General features: G+C 38.9%; 1 protein-coding gene across 1 annotated transcript in view; it reads left to right on the top strand.

Annotated features, from left to right (window-relative positions):
- Positions 1 to 17793, top strand: part of KALRN (kalirin RhoGEF kinase) — a 165464-nt gene that overhangs the window by 42693 nt on the left and 104978 nt on the right. Inside the window, exons 13-18 of the mRNA XM_063288781.1 lie at positions 276 to 394; positions 1603 to 1669; positions 3711 to 3820; positions 9313 to 9382; positions 10490 to 10579; positions 13720 to 13812. Of these exons, the coding sequence (XP_063144851.1) occupies positions 276 to 394; positions 1603 to 1669; positions 3711 to 3820; positions 9313 to 9382; positions 10490 to 10579; positions 13720 to 13812 (549 nt within the window). The remainder of the gene's footprint in view (positions 1 to 275; positions 395 to 1602; positions 1670 to 3710; positions 3821 to 9312; positions 9383 to 10489; positions 10580 to 13719; positions 13813 to 17793) is intronic.

Here is a 17793-nt window from a genome sequence, read left to right as displayed (position 1 = left end):
TAATCATCTTTAAGAAGACACACATGGTGGGGAAAAAAGTTTATCAGAAACTTTCATCATCTGCTACTTATCAGATCTGATATGCCTTTAGCTAATTATTCTTAAGTATCTTGGTGCACTTAGAAAAAAACCTCTGTGAAGAATTTTCTTCCAGTGCTATTGTTTTCCTTTAATCTCTTTCACTTTGTGGGTACATTTTTGCATTTATTTATTTATTTATTTATTTTACAACACATTAACAGTTTATTAAAGATCCAAGTCACTACATTTTTCAGGATAATAAAGACCTGGAGTTGGACATCATTCCAGCAAGTCTGTCTGATCGTGAAGTGAGGCTACGTGATGCCAGTCATGAAGCCAATGAAGAGAAGAGAAAGTCAGCCAGAAAAAAAGAGTAAGTGGTGAGAATCAGGCGCCTCAGTAATATATTAATTTGCAAAAAGCAACCGCTTCTACTCAGCATGTTAGCAAGCTCACCCAGATGTGAGGCAGCCAGGATATCATGTTCTGTACATTTGTACTGAATGCTATTCTGGCCAATGGCCAGAACAGAGATAGAGAAGAACAACATGTAATCATATGGATACAGAGAGTCTGGGATAAATCCAGGCCAGATTATGTTGTTGTTGTTGTTGTTGTTGTTGTTGTTACTGTATTTCAGAAAAGGGCATATCTATTTTGTTTTGGATAATGACATGTTACTCTCATGCTTTGTTGTAGATGTATTTGAAACAAAAAATACTTGCAAGCATGTAGCAATTGCTATTACAGAACACTGATGCTTGTTATTGAAGAAATCTTAGTATTCTGAGGGATTATTCATTGGTAACTAGCTGAGAAGTTGTTTCTTGTTCAGTCTGATCCTCAATTTTCACATGATCAGCAAGAGAATTGCTCCATGCTGTACTATAGCCTTTATTCATTTAATGTTTTTTTAAAGAAATGGTGACACTGTTGGCAAGGAAGCATAAAAAAGAATTATACCAAAATGCAGTGTGACAGAATATTATGTTAGAAATTGTATTTTCTTTTCTTCTTCGTATGTTTATCAATGTGAGATGATTTTTTTTTAATTTATCAAGTTAAAAAGCACAAATTATATTATTACAGTAAGATTAACAACATTGCTATTTTTTCTGGATTCCACAAATTTTACAGTCTCCGAAATGTTATGCAAGTATTATGCAAATTACATAGTAATGTCAAGATGACTATATTACACAACAACTTCAAATGTATTCACACTCCAATATGTTCTAAATAGAGTTTTGGAACATTGAAAGAAAATAGTAATCTCTTGAAGACTGAGAACTGTCAGTAAGGGAGAAAATATCAGTGCAATTATATTGCAGAAATATTTAGCATCCATCATTCTAGGTGGACAGATAACATACAGTACATATCTCCATTTTCCTTTACATTTTATTCATATATCTATATATTATACTTACAGCCTATCTTTTCTTCAGAAGGCTTCAGGCAGTCTTTATAATTTTCTCTCAGAAAAGTTATCTTCACAACTATGAGGCAGGCAAGACTAAAAGATTGTGTCTCTCTGTGTGTTTAATCTCTATACTTATGCAAAAACATTTCTCCTTCAAGGTTTATCATGGCTGAATTGCTTCAGACTGAAAAGGCCTACGTCAGGGACTTGCATGAATGTTTAGAGGTATGGTGCCTTGTGAGAACAAAAACCATGTTTTATATAAAGCTCATATGGCATAATAATTTGTTGGATACAGTACACCAAAGATTCGAAAATTAATAGAAATAGAGTTAATGATTTTTATTTCAGTTGTAGTATGCAGATTGTTGATCATTGTAGCAAATAATGACTTATGTGGATGTTCACAGTGCTCTTCTGGGGGAAAAGAGAAAGGCTTGGTTCATGATGCTTGGGTGCTAAATGAGGCTGAGCTCAGAGAGTATAAAGTTGGAAATTTCAAACCTCCCCTTTCAGAAGCCCTCTGGATCGTCACACCATGGCCTTGCTTTGTGGTAGCAACTTCGTAGTTCCTGTTGCCACCACCTATTTTTCAAAGGGCACCTCACCTGACATCCACCCTCTCATGGTGTTGGGTAGGAAAGAGATATGGCTGTCACAACCTGTACTGCCTTTCTGGCAATTGAAATTTCAAACTAGGAAAGATAAAATGTCCATATTGCCATTCCTTGGTTGTATAATATCCCCTCCATCCATCCCACCATCTTTGGAGATAGACTGGTCTCACAAGAGGTAAGTATAAAAATTTATTGAAAAAAGGAAATGATGAATGTTTTTAAAAACCACTTTGTAGCCTTCAGTATTAAAATGCCAACACAATACAGAGCTGTTCAGATTATGGGACAGCATCTTAAAAGAGAATTACAAAACAAAACAAAATAAACAAAACACAATGCTCCAGGCAGATCACAAGGTGTTAGTGGCCTGTTCCAAATGCAGCAAGAATATTATAGATCACAGGAGGAAAGTACTAAATATTACAGATCCCAAGAATATTCTGAAAGAAAAACATGGATACTTTTTAGGTATGCTTTCACTATGCATAAATGCTGGAATTACATACAATTCCTTAATTTGTACAGAGAAACAAAGAACATAGAGACTTCAGCGCAACACAGAAACATAGATCAAGAACCTAGTGTAGATGGCTTTTTTTTACCTGGACTTCCCTTTTTCTTGGTGTTCCAAACTTGAATCAGAGGTTTGGGGGGAGATGGTACGCTCCCCACTTCCACAGCCTTGGTCCAGCCACTTCTGCTTGAATTCTGCCCTTAGTTTTAAAGGGAGCCAGAATGTTTTGTCTCTAACAGAGGGAATGGTTGGGGTATCTTATTCTCTGTGTATGCGACAAAGAGCTTCTCTCCCTCATGAGAATAAGTAATATTCAGGCAGCCAGCACTACTGTGAATGTCTGACAAGGCTTCATTCACAACAGGTACTTACGACAGACTCTGCATAAGTAGAATTATGTGGAATGTAAATACAAATGATGTGATCACACCGGCATATTATGTGTTCTGGAGATGCACAGTCTAGCTGAGTGAGTGAATGAAAGAGAAAATGTGGCATCCAAATTGGAGAAAGGATTTTGTAGGATGTGCAAAACATTTCAAATTTGAAATTCCCCATCTTGAATTCAAAGCTGTTGTTCCTTATTAAAAATGGGCTGCTTTGACTATTTGGGAAGTGTTACAAGCCCAAAACAGATTATTTCAAATTTGAAACAGAGGAGTGTCAGCTTGAAATACTTCCAAAACAATTATACAGACTCTTCTGATTGCAAAATAAGTGTTTTGATCTGGAGGTGGTGCTTTGAATTTGAAACGTTTTGTGTACTACTAGAGTTTGGAATTATTTATTATTATATTCTGCCTTTCCTCAGCCGAAGGTAGACTTGATTCTAAGTCTCCCTGGTCTTACTCCAATTCCTTAACTACTACAGAATCAATTTCTCTGTGCTTAGCATACAGAGAGTGACAATATTGGCCTCCAGTTCCTTTTGGAGTATTCAGATTATTCACGTCACTGAAAAATTTACTGTGTTTGTATACTGAAACTTAGAAACAATAATTTTCTCAGACATTCTCAGCTTTTACCAAGAAAACTAAATAGCTACTTTGGGGTTATATATAGCTTTTCTGTGTTTAAGAACTGTATAAATGTTGTAAAATAAATAAATAAATATATAATATGCATTGTTTTCTAGACCTACCTTTGGGAAATGACAAGTGGAGTAGAGGAGATACCACCAGGGATTCTGAACAAGGAACACATAATATTTGGGAACATCCAGGAGATATATGAGTTTCATAATAAGTACGTTTTTTTAGCATTTTGAGAAATATTGTTCTTTCACATCACAGAATATGCAAAGAACGATTCCTATATAAAAGATAATTGCGCTACTGATTCTGGGTCATACATTCTATCTTACTCAGGATGGAGACAGTATCTGTGTGATGTAATTATGCTTCCCACTAAGTCATATAGTATGCCGTTTGGCCTTCAGCAAAGGATCGTTACCTTGTCATGGTGCTGGAGCTTGAGTACCTCAATGATGCCATGAGCTAAACTGTGAAGGGCCACCCAAGAGGGGAAGGTCATGACAGAGAGGTCAGACTAAATGCGATCCCTGGGGAAGGTAATGGCAACCCACCCCAGTATTCTTGCCGTGAAAACTAAATTGATCAGTACAACCAGAGATATGTCGGTATACCATCGGAAGATGAGACCCCCAGGTTGGAAGATGGTCAAAATGCTACTGGGGAGGAACAGAGGATGAGTTCAACTAGCCCCAGACATGATGACGCAGCTAGCTCAAAGCTGAAAGGACGGCTAGCAGCCGACGGTGCTGGTGGTGAACGGCGAATCCGATGTTCTAAGGATCAACACACCATTGGAACCTGGAATGTAAGATCTATGAGCCAGGGCAAATTGGATGTGGTTATTGGTGAGATGTCAAGATTAGAGATAGACATTTTGGGCATCAGTGAACTGAAATGGACTGGAATGGGCCACTTCACATCAAATGACCACCAGATCTACTACTGTGGACAAGAGGACCACAGAAGAAATGGAGTAGCCTTCATAATTAATCGTAAAGTGGCTAAAGCAGTGCTTGGATACAATCCAAAAAATGACAGAATGATCTCAATTCGAATTCAGGGCAAGCCATCTAACATCACAGTGATCCAAATATACGCCCCAACCACAAATGCTGAAGAAGCTGAAGTAGAGCAGTTCTATGAGGATCTGCAGCACCTACTGGACAACACGCCTAAAAGAGATGTTATTTTCATCACAGGAGACTGGAATGCTAAGGTGGGCAGTCAAATGACACCTGGAATTACAGGTAAGTATGGCCTGGGAGAACAAAACGAAGCAGGACATAGGCTGACAGAATTTTGCCAAGACAACTCACTCTGCATAACAAACACTCTCTTCCAACAACCTAAGAGACAGCTTTATACATGGACTTCACCAGATGGACAACACCGAAATCAGATTGGCTACTTCCTTTGCAGCCAAAGGTGGCGGACATCTGTATAGTCGGTAAAAACAAGACCTGGAGCTGACTGTAGTTCAGATCACGAACTTCTTCTTGCACAATTTAGGATCAGACTAAAGAGATTAGGGAAGACCCACAGATCAGCTAGATATGAGCTCACTAATATTCCTCAGGAATATGCAGTGGAGGTGAAGAATAGATTTAAGGGACTGGACTTAGTAGATAGGGTCCCGGAAGAGCTCTGGACAGAAGTTCGCAGCATTGTTCAGGAGGCGGCAACAAAATACATCCCAAAGAAAGAGAAAACCAAGAAGGCAAAATGGCTGTCTGCTGAGACACTAGAAGTAGCCCAAGAAAGAAGGAAAGCAAAAGGCAACAGTGATAGGGCGAGATATGCCCAATTAAATGCAAAATTCCAGCGGTTAGCCAGAAGAGATAAGGAATTATTTTTAAACAAGCAATGCGCGGAAGTGGAAGAAGACAATAGAATAGGAAGGACAAGAGACCTCTTCCAGAAAATTAGAAACATCGGAGGTAAATTCCAGGCAAAAATGGGCATGATCAAAAACAAAGATGGCAAGGACCTAACAGAAGAAGAAGAGATTAAGAAAAGATGGCAAGAATATAGGGAAGACCTGTATAGGAAGGATAACAATATCGGGGATAGCTTTGACGGTGTGGTCAGTGAGCTAGAGCCAGACATCCTGAAGAGTGAGGTTGAGTGGGCCTTAAGAAGCATTGCTAATAACAAGGCAGCAGGAGACGACGGCATCCCAGCTGAACTGTTCAAAATCTTGCAAGATGATGCTGTCAAGGTAATGCATGCTATATGCCAGCAAATTTGGAAAACACAAGAATGGCCATCAGATTGGAAAAAATCAACTTATATCCCCATACCAAAAAAGGGAAACACTAAAGAATGTTCAAACTATCGAACAGTGGCACTCATTTCACATGCCAGTAAGGTAATGCTCAAGATCCTGCAAGGTAGACTTCAGCAGTTCATGGAGCGAGAATTGCCAGATGTACAAGCTGGGTTTAGAAAAGGCAGAGGAACGAGGGACCAAATTGCCAATATCTGCTGGATAATGGAAAAAGCCAGGGAGTTTCAGAAAAACATCTATTTCTGTTTTATTGACTATTCTAAAGCCTTTGACTGTGTGGACCATAACAAATTGTGGCAAGTTCTTAGTGGTATGGGGATACCAAGTCATCTTGTCTGTCTCCTGAATAATCTGTATAACGACCAAGTGTCGATCGGAAGGTCGGCGGTTCGAAACCGCGCGGCGGGGTGAGCTCCCGTTGTTAATCCCAGCTCCTGCACACCAAGCAGTTCGAAAACATGCAAATGTGAGTAGATTAATTGGTACCGCTTCGGCGGGAAGGTAACGGCGTTCCGTGAGTCATGCTGGCCACATGACCTGGAAGTGTCCTATGGACAACGCCGGCTCCAAGGCTTAGAAACGGAGATGAGCACCGCCCCCTAGAGTCGGACTCGACTGGACTTTACGTCAAGGGAAACCTTTACGTTTACCTTAGCAACAGTAAGAACAGACCACGGAACAACGGACTGGTTTAAGATTGGGAAAGGAGTACGGCAGGGCTGTATACTCTCACCCTACCTATTCAACTTGTACGCAGAAAACATCATGCGACATGCTGGACTTGAGGAATCCAAGGCTGGAGTTAAAATTGCTGGAAGAAACATTAACAATCTCAGATAAGCAGATGATACCACTTTGATGGCTGAAAGCGAAGAGGAGCTGAGGAGTCTTATGATGAAGGTGAAAGAACAAAGTGCAAAAGCTGGCTTGCAGCTAAACCTCAAAAAAACCAAGATTATGGCAACCAGCTTGATTGATAACTGGCAAATAGAGGGAGAAAATGTAGAAGCAGTGAATGACTTTGTATTTCTAGGTGCGAAGATTACTGCAGATGCTGACTGCAGTCAGGAAATCAGAAGACGCTTAATCCTTGGGAGAAGAGCAATGACCAATCTCGATAAAATAGTTAAGAGCAGAGACATCACACTGACAACAAAGGTCCGCATAGTTAAAGCAATGGTGTTCCCTGTAGTAACATATGGCTGCAAGAGCTGGACCATAAGGAAGGCTGAGCGAAGGAAGATCGATGCTTTTGAACTGTGGTGTTGGAGGAAAATTCTGAGAGTGCCTTGGACTGCCAGAAGATCAAACCAGTCCATCCTCCAGGAAATAAAGCCAGACTGCTCACTTGAGGGAAGGATATTAAAGGCAAAACTGAAATACTTTGGCCACATAATGAGAAGACAGGACACCCTGGAGAAGATGCTGATGCTAGGGAGAATGGAGGGCAAAAGGAAGAGGGGCCAACCAAGGGCAAGGTGGATGGATGACATTCTAGAGGTGACGGACTCGTCCCTGTGGGAGCTGGGAGTGTTGACGACCGACAGGAAGCTCTGGCGTGGGCTGGTCCATGAGGTCACGAAGAGTCGGAAGCGACTAAACGAATAAACAACAAAAAATGCCGTTTGGCTGTACAGGAGGTCAGAACCCTCCTTTGCCAAATAAGAGATGTGTCTGGAAGTTGATATGGAAGAAGAAATTGCCACACCAATCTGCCTTGGCCATTGCCATTGGTGGCTACACCATCCTATCCTCCCACCTGCCTTAAATTGTATTGCCGTAGATGAAAATTAATTACTGATTAACAGGACTAGAAATGAATTTTATCCAGCATAATTGGCTCTAATGATGGGGGTTCTGTATTCATCATAGTAACACTAATACGTGGCTATGGATGGTTGTATTAGGTTGATCCATTGTTTAAGTGACTGGTACAATGTGGAAGGTGAGTAGATACTTTTGACAAGATTTACTATGGAGCTTAGTGGAGTCATGGCACCCCTCTTGTCAAATAGGGGTTCCCCATGAAGAATACCATGCAGCAGCTGCAAGCACCAGGGCAGCTGAAGCTAGCATTCTGTCTGTACAATTAGGTGGAAGTAGCTGTTGAAAGGCCACCCATTGCGATGGACCCAGAACTTCAACTATCCCCTTGAAGGTGGCCTGGGGGTAAACTATCATGGCAGGTAGGCTGCCCAATAACTGGATCCTATGCTATTCTGCCTAAGCTATAACCAATACAAAATAAAAATAAACTGAGTCTTATTCGAAAATGCATTCTACCTTAGTTTAGTTTGTTTCGTTTTAGGACATCCATGACCCTGACTGCTCACTTTTAAAACATTATTTATTTAATTAAATGATATTTATAGGCTGCCCAATTCCCTTACAACTTTGGGTGCCTTATAACTTGGGACCAAAATATATTTTAAAAACATGTAAAAGATACAAGAGACTGGAAGAGCAAAGTAACCAAAAGAAGATCAAAATGAAACAAAGCAAGCAAAAATACCCAAAACAAAACAAGAAAAGGGGCTCATACTGCCCCCAAGGCCTGGGAGAACAACCAGGTCTTCAGTAGTTCCCTGAACAACATAAGGGTGGGAGCTACCTGAATCTCTGGGGGGAGGTCATTCTGTTGGAATGTTCTGCTGAAATTGCAACAGAGTAGACATGCTTCCTGGGTCCCACAAGATGACATTGTTTAATTGAGAGGATCCAGAGTGCATAGACCCTCTACCACGGGTCTTGGGACACAAAAATATGGGGGGGGGGGTGTCTGATAAACATTTCAGCAATTACATGAGGCACTGCCATTTCAAACTGGGTGGCTGACCTCAGTAGTCTTTTTCGCCTAATTTGAAATATAACCAAAGGTATAGTAAAAGCAGTATTGCACAAACTTTTCTGTGTGAATTTAGAATGTTCTGAAAGATGCATAGAAATTTGAAGGAAAACATTAAATTTCAGAAAGAGTAATGACAATTCACAGAACTGAGTTTTGCTTAACTGTAATCTCCCACATTATGTGCAAAGCAAAATCCATGGTGAATTCAGAGAGTGTTCTTTAAATTAAATTCATGTAGGAATGTCCCATTATCCACCACTTGCTTCGGTCAGCCATATGCATTAATTTGAATTTTAGTTCATTCAGTTGAGTCAACTTTAAGAAGACAATTCAAAGTCATGAACTCTTACTGAGTTTTGAAAGTATTAGATGGTTTGGGTGAAGGATAAGCAAAATATTTAAAAGTGTGTGTGTGTCGTGTATGTGTAGCAGTGAAGGAGTAAAAGATGAAGAATTAAAAAGGAGTTGGGGAGTTTAAGTTCAGAGCTGCTTACCCATTGCCATCTTGGCTCCTTGGTAAACAAAATATATTGTGACTAATTTGTACCTTTGTTTTCATTTTTTCCAGCATTTTTCTAAAAGAACTGGAAAAATACGAACAACTCCCTGAAGATGTTGGTCACTGTTTTGTCACCTGGGTAATAAGTCTAAACATATTGCTCTTTATTACTGAAGGTCTTGTACATTTGTACTTAGGTCTTGTGCACCTTTAAAGAGACCAAGATGGTAAATTATATTCACTCTTTCTCTGATGTAACAGACCACACTAGCAGACTGAATGATCCCTTTCCTGTCTCCATTACAAAACCCTGCTTATCCAAATACTCTCTTGAGAGTTAAGATATTCTGCAGGAGCAGTCATGAGTGGAGTCAAAAAAGTCAAGATGGTGGCTGTGACTGTGTGATCAAAGGCTTGCCCCTCTTCTACGTGCACTGCATAAGATTAAGCCATTGTGGTTGCCATCCTGACTTTTTTTTACTCTCCCAGCAGACACCTGGTATTCTCTGAGCAAATCTGGGTGGGTTGTCCTTTGCTGAATGAAGCTTTTTCCTTAAACAGTAACCATAGTTATCCATTTAAATCACTGACTGCCCTATGGTAGGTTGCAACTCAGCACATAATATCTTCCTGCTGCCAAGGGTTCATGAGATCAGTGCAGCACATAAGTGACTTAAAATATCAGATCAATCATTTCTCTGAATTTTGTCAGAGAAATGTATTGCCGAAAGGAATAAAATGGCATCATTTATTTTGTTCTTTACTGAGACCCATGGAAATGAACTATAATCTTTTACCTTCCCTCTATACGAGTTACTTATCATATAGATGTACATCTTGCAAAATGTTGAAAGTGGGCAGTAGCCATATGTTACTGCAGTTCTTGGATTGAGAGACTTTGGGGAAATATCATTTATTAATCTAATTAGCTCTGATTAGCTCATCCCATGAGTTGTACCAGCTGTATTTCCATGACCAAGAGAGATTTTTAAAAAGACATTTAAAATGTCAGTGGGTAAGATTTCCAAAATCACACTAAATCACAAAACATTCCATCATGTCTATTCCTTGTGTATATGTCATATTGTATTCTGAACCTAAATACGTACTTTATTTTTTCATTAATCTGTAATGTTTCCATCTGGAAGAGATGGATTTATAACATTCCAGTGGAAGTCAAATGGGAGATAACCCAGCCAAGTTTGCTAATCTGGCCTTTCCTTCCCTCTCAATATTAATTTTTCAGGCGGATAAGTTTCAGATGTATGTTACCTACTGTAAAAACAAACCTGACTCCAGCCAATTGATCCTAGAGCACGCAGGAACGTTCTTTGAAGTAAGGAAAATTTACAGCTCTTCTCAGTTCGAAAGAGATATGTGCTGCTGTTTGGTTTCCATCTTTTCTCTTACCGCTTTCCCTTTCTCTTTTGAATCACTCTGTGATCTGATTTTTTTCAATAAATGCCTGGGATAAAGGAGTCTGAGCACCTACTTGTACTCTGTGTAACATTTCCCATTACAGGTAGAAGACACTGAACTGGCTGCGGTTGTTGCCTGTCTTAGAACAGTACCAAATATTCTCTGATTTTCTGGTTGAATATTAGCTGGTGATATCAGTGAAGCATAAATCCACCTTCCCCTCTGAAAAAGCACACTTTAAACAGGGTTTTTTTTCTCCCAAGTTTGTAATTCCTGGAGAAAATTGTTTAAAAGAGTTGATGAGAATTTAGATTCTGTCAAGTTGCAAAGATTTCAAGGGTTTCCCTACAAATGTTTGAGCATCAAACATGGAGGAATGGAGTGTCACTTCCTTATGGGTCTTTGTGTGTATGTGTCTTGTTGCCTCTACCATAATACAGCAAATATTTTTTAAAAGCAATGAATGAAAATTGAATTATCCAAACTTGCAGTGGTAGATGAAGGAAGTGGTTGCCTCATCATTTTTTATCACACAAGCACTGCTTCATTTGTCCAAATATTTGCATGACCAGGTTCTACAACAGAAATCATAGCAATGACTGGGAAAAAATGCAATTGTCTAGGACAAAATAATTATGCCTGATTGCTAGGAAGATATAAAAGTTTAGGTGAGATTTGGATTATTCTGATGGTCATATGCTATTAAATTCATTGCTGCATTCTTGGTTTTTTAAAGCTTAACCATCTGTGATGCACTTTCCCATGCAATCCTTCAAATCCAGGCCTGTCTTGGTTTCAGTAATTAATAGAACTGTCTAATCATTGGTGCATTAATTAAACTGAAAATTTACAATGCAAATACATCCCTGTCATTTGGGAATATTTTAGTCTATATCACAGTATTTAAGTGTGTAGATTAATTAAAAATAATGTTGAGTAATTAGTAATTATGATTCAAAGCTAAATTAGAGAAAACAGGAGGTTTTTGTGATCAACTCCCAATTCTCTGCAGCAAATAGGATCTACAAAAGGCCGGTTTCACATAAGAACTGCATTCCAAAGGAATATGGGTACTTTTCCCTTTCCCCTTCCCTGTCTTCTGTTTGTCCCATTGAACATGCTACTGCTTTCTCTCTTCCAAGCCCAAATTGGGCAAGGTCATCTTGCTTGTTGCATTGAATAACCATCAGATATTTGTACAAAAGACAGACCTTCCCTTTGGCTAACTACCTATCCTGTTTAGCATAATTATGAATCTACCCTTATATAAAAATCTATAATAATCTCACCAGACAGAGAATTTAAAACTAACTTACAGAAGGCAGTGGCCAATAACTTCAGTATTATTTGCAAGAAAACCATGTGGATGTCATCAAAAGTCAAGCTGAATTCAGAAGAGATTTCATATTACTTTACTCAAATCCTACCTTGGACTAGAACCATATTTGGTTCAATATTTTCAAATGAAACAAAAGAAGAAAAGAAAAAGAAAGGTGGTGGTTGTTGTTTCCATTTTTAATTGAACAGGATTCCATAGAAAGCTTTTTTCCAATTATCCTTGTCACCTTGATCAAAATATATAGGATAGTTCAATATATTAACCAGCAGATGGCCTTCCAGCACAAAGATTTCCTGCAGGCTGTAACTTTCCTCCATATGGATATATTCAACAGGGTATTAATACAATGCTGGTACAGTAGGGAATCTTTCCACCCCAAAATGCTACAGCAGATTTCAGGTTTAAATTCATTAAAGCCTGGCCGTTCTTCATCATTGGCGCTCTTATAGTCATATACAAAAAGATAGCACAATGTTCCTGACTTTATCTAGTCCTTCTCTGGCTGCTTTATGTAAGAGCAGAAGCCTCCACCCCCGAACCCCACCAAATTATGTGGAGAGAATAAAAAATAGAGATTGACAGCTTATCGGTTAATTTTCACCCAGCATCCTAACAAAAATTTATATTACCCTGAAAAACTCAGCCCTAGCTCTGCAGAGCTCCAAAAATATAGAACAGAAATTCTGGAATTGACTTCCTAATACTAAAGGAATTAGAAGGCACCCAAATTCAATGTATAAGCGTTCATGTTTGCAGAACTTTCTTCTGTGCCTCACTTGTTTGTAGATGAAGACTACTAGCTGCAATGTGATAATTCTCAGCAAGATAGCCAGTGAATTAGGTTGCCCCTGAATCACAAAAACAAGTTAAACTTGCCCAAATTGATGACAGAAGTTTTAAAATTGGGAGGTAGCTGACAAGAGGAAACCCAGAAAGTATAGTCTGTCCATAGAATACAATTCACAATGGTGAATCAATGAGTCCTAACAACCAGAGGTGGGCAAAGAGTGGCTCTCTGGAAGTTCTTGACTTTAACTCTAAGAGATCTTTCCTACTGTAAATACTAGCTGGGGCTAGAGTTAATTTAGGACTGGTATATACCTGCCCTATGTGCTTCCTGGCCCCTTGTCTACAAGCCGTAAGATTTTTTTTTCCATATGGAAATTAGAGGGTACCTTAGTATTCAATGCAGTGAAGAAGAGGGGGGGGAAAGCAGAAAGAAAAAGCAACTAGACCAATTGGGGCCATTTGTCCTTTAAATTAATGAAAGAAACAAAAAAGATAATGTTAACTAGCTAATTAATTTAAATCAAATCAGCTTTGGTTTTGTTCATAATGGCCAACAATAGGCTCAAAAAAAGTTGGCATCAGATTCCATAGCATATCTCTGCACTGAGCAGCAGACTTACACTTCAGATCCTAAGCAATTTAAAGAACATCAACATACTTGCATCAAGTGGTTCTCCCTAAATGGTCATGGAGAAGGGAGCAGAGGATGTTACAAAATTTCTCTATGACACACTACTTTTTTATCAAGAAATTACAGAATGATTGCTAGCTCCAAAAAACCCTGCTCAGTTGAGATATTTTGCAGTTAAAATTAATTATTTATGGATTTTAAAACTGATAAAGAATCTGCAAAGCTTTTTGTTTTATTCTAGTTATCTGTTTTATCTTCATTTAGGATTTGTTTACTTTTGTTTTTACTTTTTTTAAAGGAAATTCAACAAAGGCATGGTCTGGCCAACTCCATTTCCTCATACTTAATCAAACCTGTCCAGAGGATTACAAAGTATCAACTTTTATTGAAGGTATACCAGTGATTTTGTTATTATTCTCATGATATTTATTTACATATTACATACTAAGGTGATTAGATGCAGCAAATTTTTTCATTAAAACGTTTTGGGGACATCACAGCATAGGATTTGTTGTTTGTTTATATCAGCTGTCTTGTCCAGGTCCACGTGTCCTTCTCGTTCTTTTTTGGGGGGTGGGATATGTTTCTTCCGCTGCAAGGCCTCTGGCCAACAATCTACATATACAGTATGTATCAAACAAGTGATGCAAAATAACATTTAAGTAATACATCATTTACACTAAAATGATAAAGTCACAATGTATGAATCAAATAATATTTTGAAAAACATTTATTGATCTATTTTGCAATTTTGCTTCATCTTTTCTAATCTTTGCAAGAAAGTAGGAAAGTGGATCTGGGGCAAACAGCACAAATCTCAGTATTTCCAGTGCACTTAAGAGCATTTGCTAGAGCACATCATACCAGTCTATTTAGTGCCCCAATTCTTACTCAGGTGCTACAGGCTTTTCAAGCAAATATCATATGGGCCCAAGAGGAATATTAGGATTTCTTCTCTCAAATATTTAGCTGTGAATTACAGGAGAGTGAGGATCATGTTAGATTAACTGATAGGAATAGAAGAAACTATTTAAAATAAAGAAATGAGCAAGAGGTGCAAAGGGATGCAGATATTCCAGCTGCAAAGACTGGGTATCTTTGAAGATGAATTGCAGGTTGGGAAGAGCTGTTGGCCTGATGAATTTAATCCTTTTTGTAACCCTGAATTCCTAACCCTGAATAGCACTTCTCTTTCTTTATTGCATCATGTTACATCATTTCTTTAGATCATCTTTATTTTTATTCCCCCTTTATCATTCCTTTCATTTCTGCATGTATTGCCTCTTCCTTTTACTTCATCTCCATCCTGTGCTGTTGTTGCTGTTACTGTTACTGTTGCTTCTCTTCCTCTTGCTCTTCCTCTACGATGTATGTATAGTATGCTTTGGTGTGAGAGACTGGTCTGTGTGTAGATGTAAGAATGTTCCCTATGCAGACAGGGATTGAATAATTTTGAAATGGATTACTTTACTTCTTTGACAGCAATTTTTATCAGTAATTAATTCAATTCACAATCATTTATTTTTTGCTCTGGCATTGCCCTTTTCTTGGAATGTGGCAAGTATAAAATAAAGTACATACATGTGTAGAGGTGTACTATGTGCACATATTTATATGGGGGATGTCCAGGATGGTGTGGAAGGACTGACTGCCTGTAGAGATTATAAGCCCCTGTGCTCCTTCCTCCCCCTCCCTTCTCATCCCTCCCCCATAGTCAGGACAACCCAGCTGCCAATCAAACAGCTGCATTGGGAGGAGGCAGGGAGGAGGAGGAAGACAAGATGGCTGCCTGGGATCTCTGCAGCCACACAGCTCATGAAGAAGAGGCTGAATAAACAGAGCCAAAGCCCAGGAGTCAAAGTAGCGAGTAAAACTAAAGGACAGACAGCCCTGCTGAGGAAGAGGCAACGGGAAAGGAGGGAGCAGCCGAGAAAATGGGCGAGAAAGGCATTTTTTCTTTCCTCCAGACCTGGTGTGAGGGAAAGTTCTTCCAGCCATTTCCCTCAGCTGGAGCCAAGATTTGGAAGAGGAAAAGGGTCAAGAAGGCGAGCCAGGAACAAACAAGCTGAAAAGAGAAAGAAAAAGTAAATACTTTGACAGAACAGAAATAGAAAACTGAAACTTTAACAGAAAACAGAAAGATAAAAGACAAACTGAATTCTAGAAAAAGATGTATAGCTGTATAGAGAGTGACAATACAGGGATTAAGACATCAGAAATATAGATGTCAGCAATAAACAACTACATTGGAAATATAGAACAGAAAGATATGAGAATATAGTGAAATTGGACTTTAAAGAATATTTTACCAATAAAGAACCTAGAGAAAAGAAATCATTAAAATAGAAAATAGTTTTATTATTATGATTAATTTCTGAACTAGTTGAAGTCATTTATTTATTTATCATTCCTTTGGGGTTTTTTATTTGTAAGCTTTCCTTTTCTAAAATAAAAATCTCCCCCCCCCAGCACCACTGAAGGGAGATACAAAAACTCAACCAACTGTCAAAATTTCCAGTGCTTTGTGCCTATTGAGTCTGAGTCAGTCTGTTTATTGGTGGTTCAAAAAAAGAACTCGCAATAATTGGTGGCAGTGGCGGAATTGCCTCAGACTCAAGGAGACCTTTAAGTGCTGTGAATGAAAAGGAAAAAAGACTGGGCCATTAGAGGGAGAGCATTTGATCCACATAGATCTCGTACCCTGCAGGCACTGTCCAGCATATTGGCCTCAGAAACAAGACCTTGAACCACAGCTTATGCTAGGCAATTAGAGATGGAAAAGACTGAGGGTACTGCTGCTCTTGTTGATGCCAAGGGCGCTACTCCTGTGGAAGTAGATGTCTGGCCTCAGCCTAATGTTAAGTCAAAAGAAAGTTGGAACTAATAAAAAAGGGTTAGATCCTGCTTTTTGGGCTAATATTATTACAGAAATGCTGAAGCCAAAACAGGAAGAAAGGGCTTGGCTAATCAAGAAAGAATGAGCCGATTTGGATGGAGGCTGAAAGGAAGGATTGGTTGGAATGGGAAATGTGTAAGAGGGAGGTTTAGGGGATTGCTTGATCTAATAAAGGGAGTCCAGGCTCAGAGAGAGATCATTTCCCCTTCAACTGCTACTGAACACATAGAGAGGGGTGATGGTCCCAAAGGTATAAAAATACCAAAGTTAACCAAGGAGGAAGATATTGAAGCATTTTTTACTATGTTTGAGCAGATTGCTATCTTATTTAAATGGCCTGAAGTTGAATGGGTGGCCTGGGTGACCCCCAGTTTAACAGGCAAGGCCTTAAGAGTTTATACCAATCTTCCAGGCAGGATTGGCAAGCCTAGGCTGACAAGGTGGGGAAGCTAAGCATTGCACAGGACTGTCTGCATATATAATGTTTTTCTCTCTACTTTTCCAGTGGATAGCAGGGTTAACTTAGGGTTGCTACCATCCTTTGCTTCATTGGAATCAAGACTTATATCCCTAGGGGCTTCTATATGGCTATGTCATCTCAGATTCTTAGAGGGATATTTGACTTCTTTGACTATTGGATGACTTTTATTTCCAGTGCCTGGGAAAAAAGCAACTAATCTAGATGTTATATAACAGGGCCTCTTAGCCCATTATTTACACTCTCTAGGCCTTTATTTACACTCTCTAGTAATGTAGAATTCAAGCAACACATCCTTGATACTGACCTTCATGGCAATTAGACTAATCCCCCCCCCATTTTCTTGGGGAGGCTTGGGTAAAAGACCATTTATCCCAGTTAGCTACCTAATACCTTGAGTGTATCACACCAAATGGCCTTCTCCCTGGAAATATTAATTCCTTACCTTCTGGGCTAACAGGGGAGCTGTAACAACACTCTGCTACACAATCAGATACACCCCTGTGAAATCAGGTTGTTGAGTCAGACAGTTTCATTTTACTACATGGTCCTTTTCACACAGCTTGGCATTCAGAATTAATAACCCCTTAATTATCGAACTGTTGCAGTTGCTCTAATGAGAGAACTTGCCTTCTTTTGGCTGACACAGTTCCTGAAATATCTAGGAAGACAGCCAAGCACAGTAATAAGAAACGAACACTTTAGATTTTTCTGTTATTACCTACTAAATGTCTCTATGTTTATCTTTCCAACACCACCTAAGATAAGATTAATATTTCTTCTAATTTTAAGATTTCCCCAGTACTATCTACCTATGTATTTTTGCAATTTTATTGAGTTAACTATTTTACTTTATTTTATTTTATCCTTCTTACTTTTTAGTTATTTGTTTTGTCCCTATACTCAGGCATAGGAAACCCAACCTGTTTCTGCAGTCTTGTATTTTGCATTTCTAAAGTCTGTTCTGGTATTTAGCTTTAAGAGAAAGACTGGCTTTT

Source organism: Candoia aspera, chromosome 1 (assembly GCF_035149785.1).
Source record: "Candoia aspera isolate rCanAsp1 chromosome 1, rCanAsp1.hap2, whole genome shotgun sequence".
Lineage (NCBI taxonomy): Eukaryota > Metazoa > Chordata > Lepidosauria > Squamata > Boidae > Candoia > Candoia aspera.
Note: the sequence above shows the minus strand (reverse complement) of the source record. Positions and strands in the feature narration are given on the sequence as shown.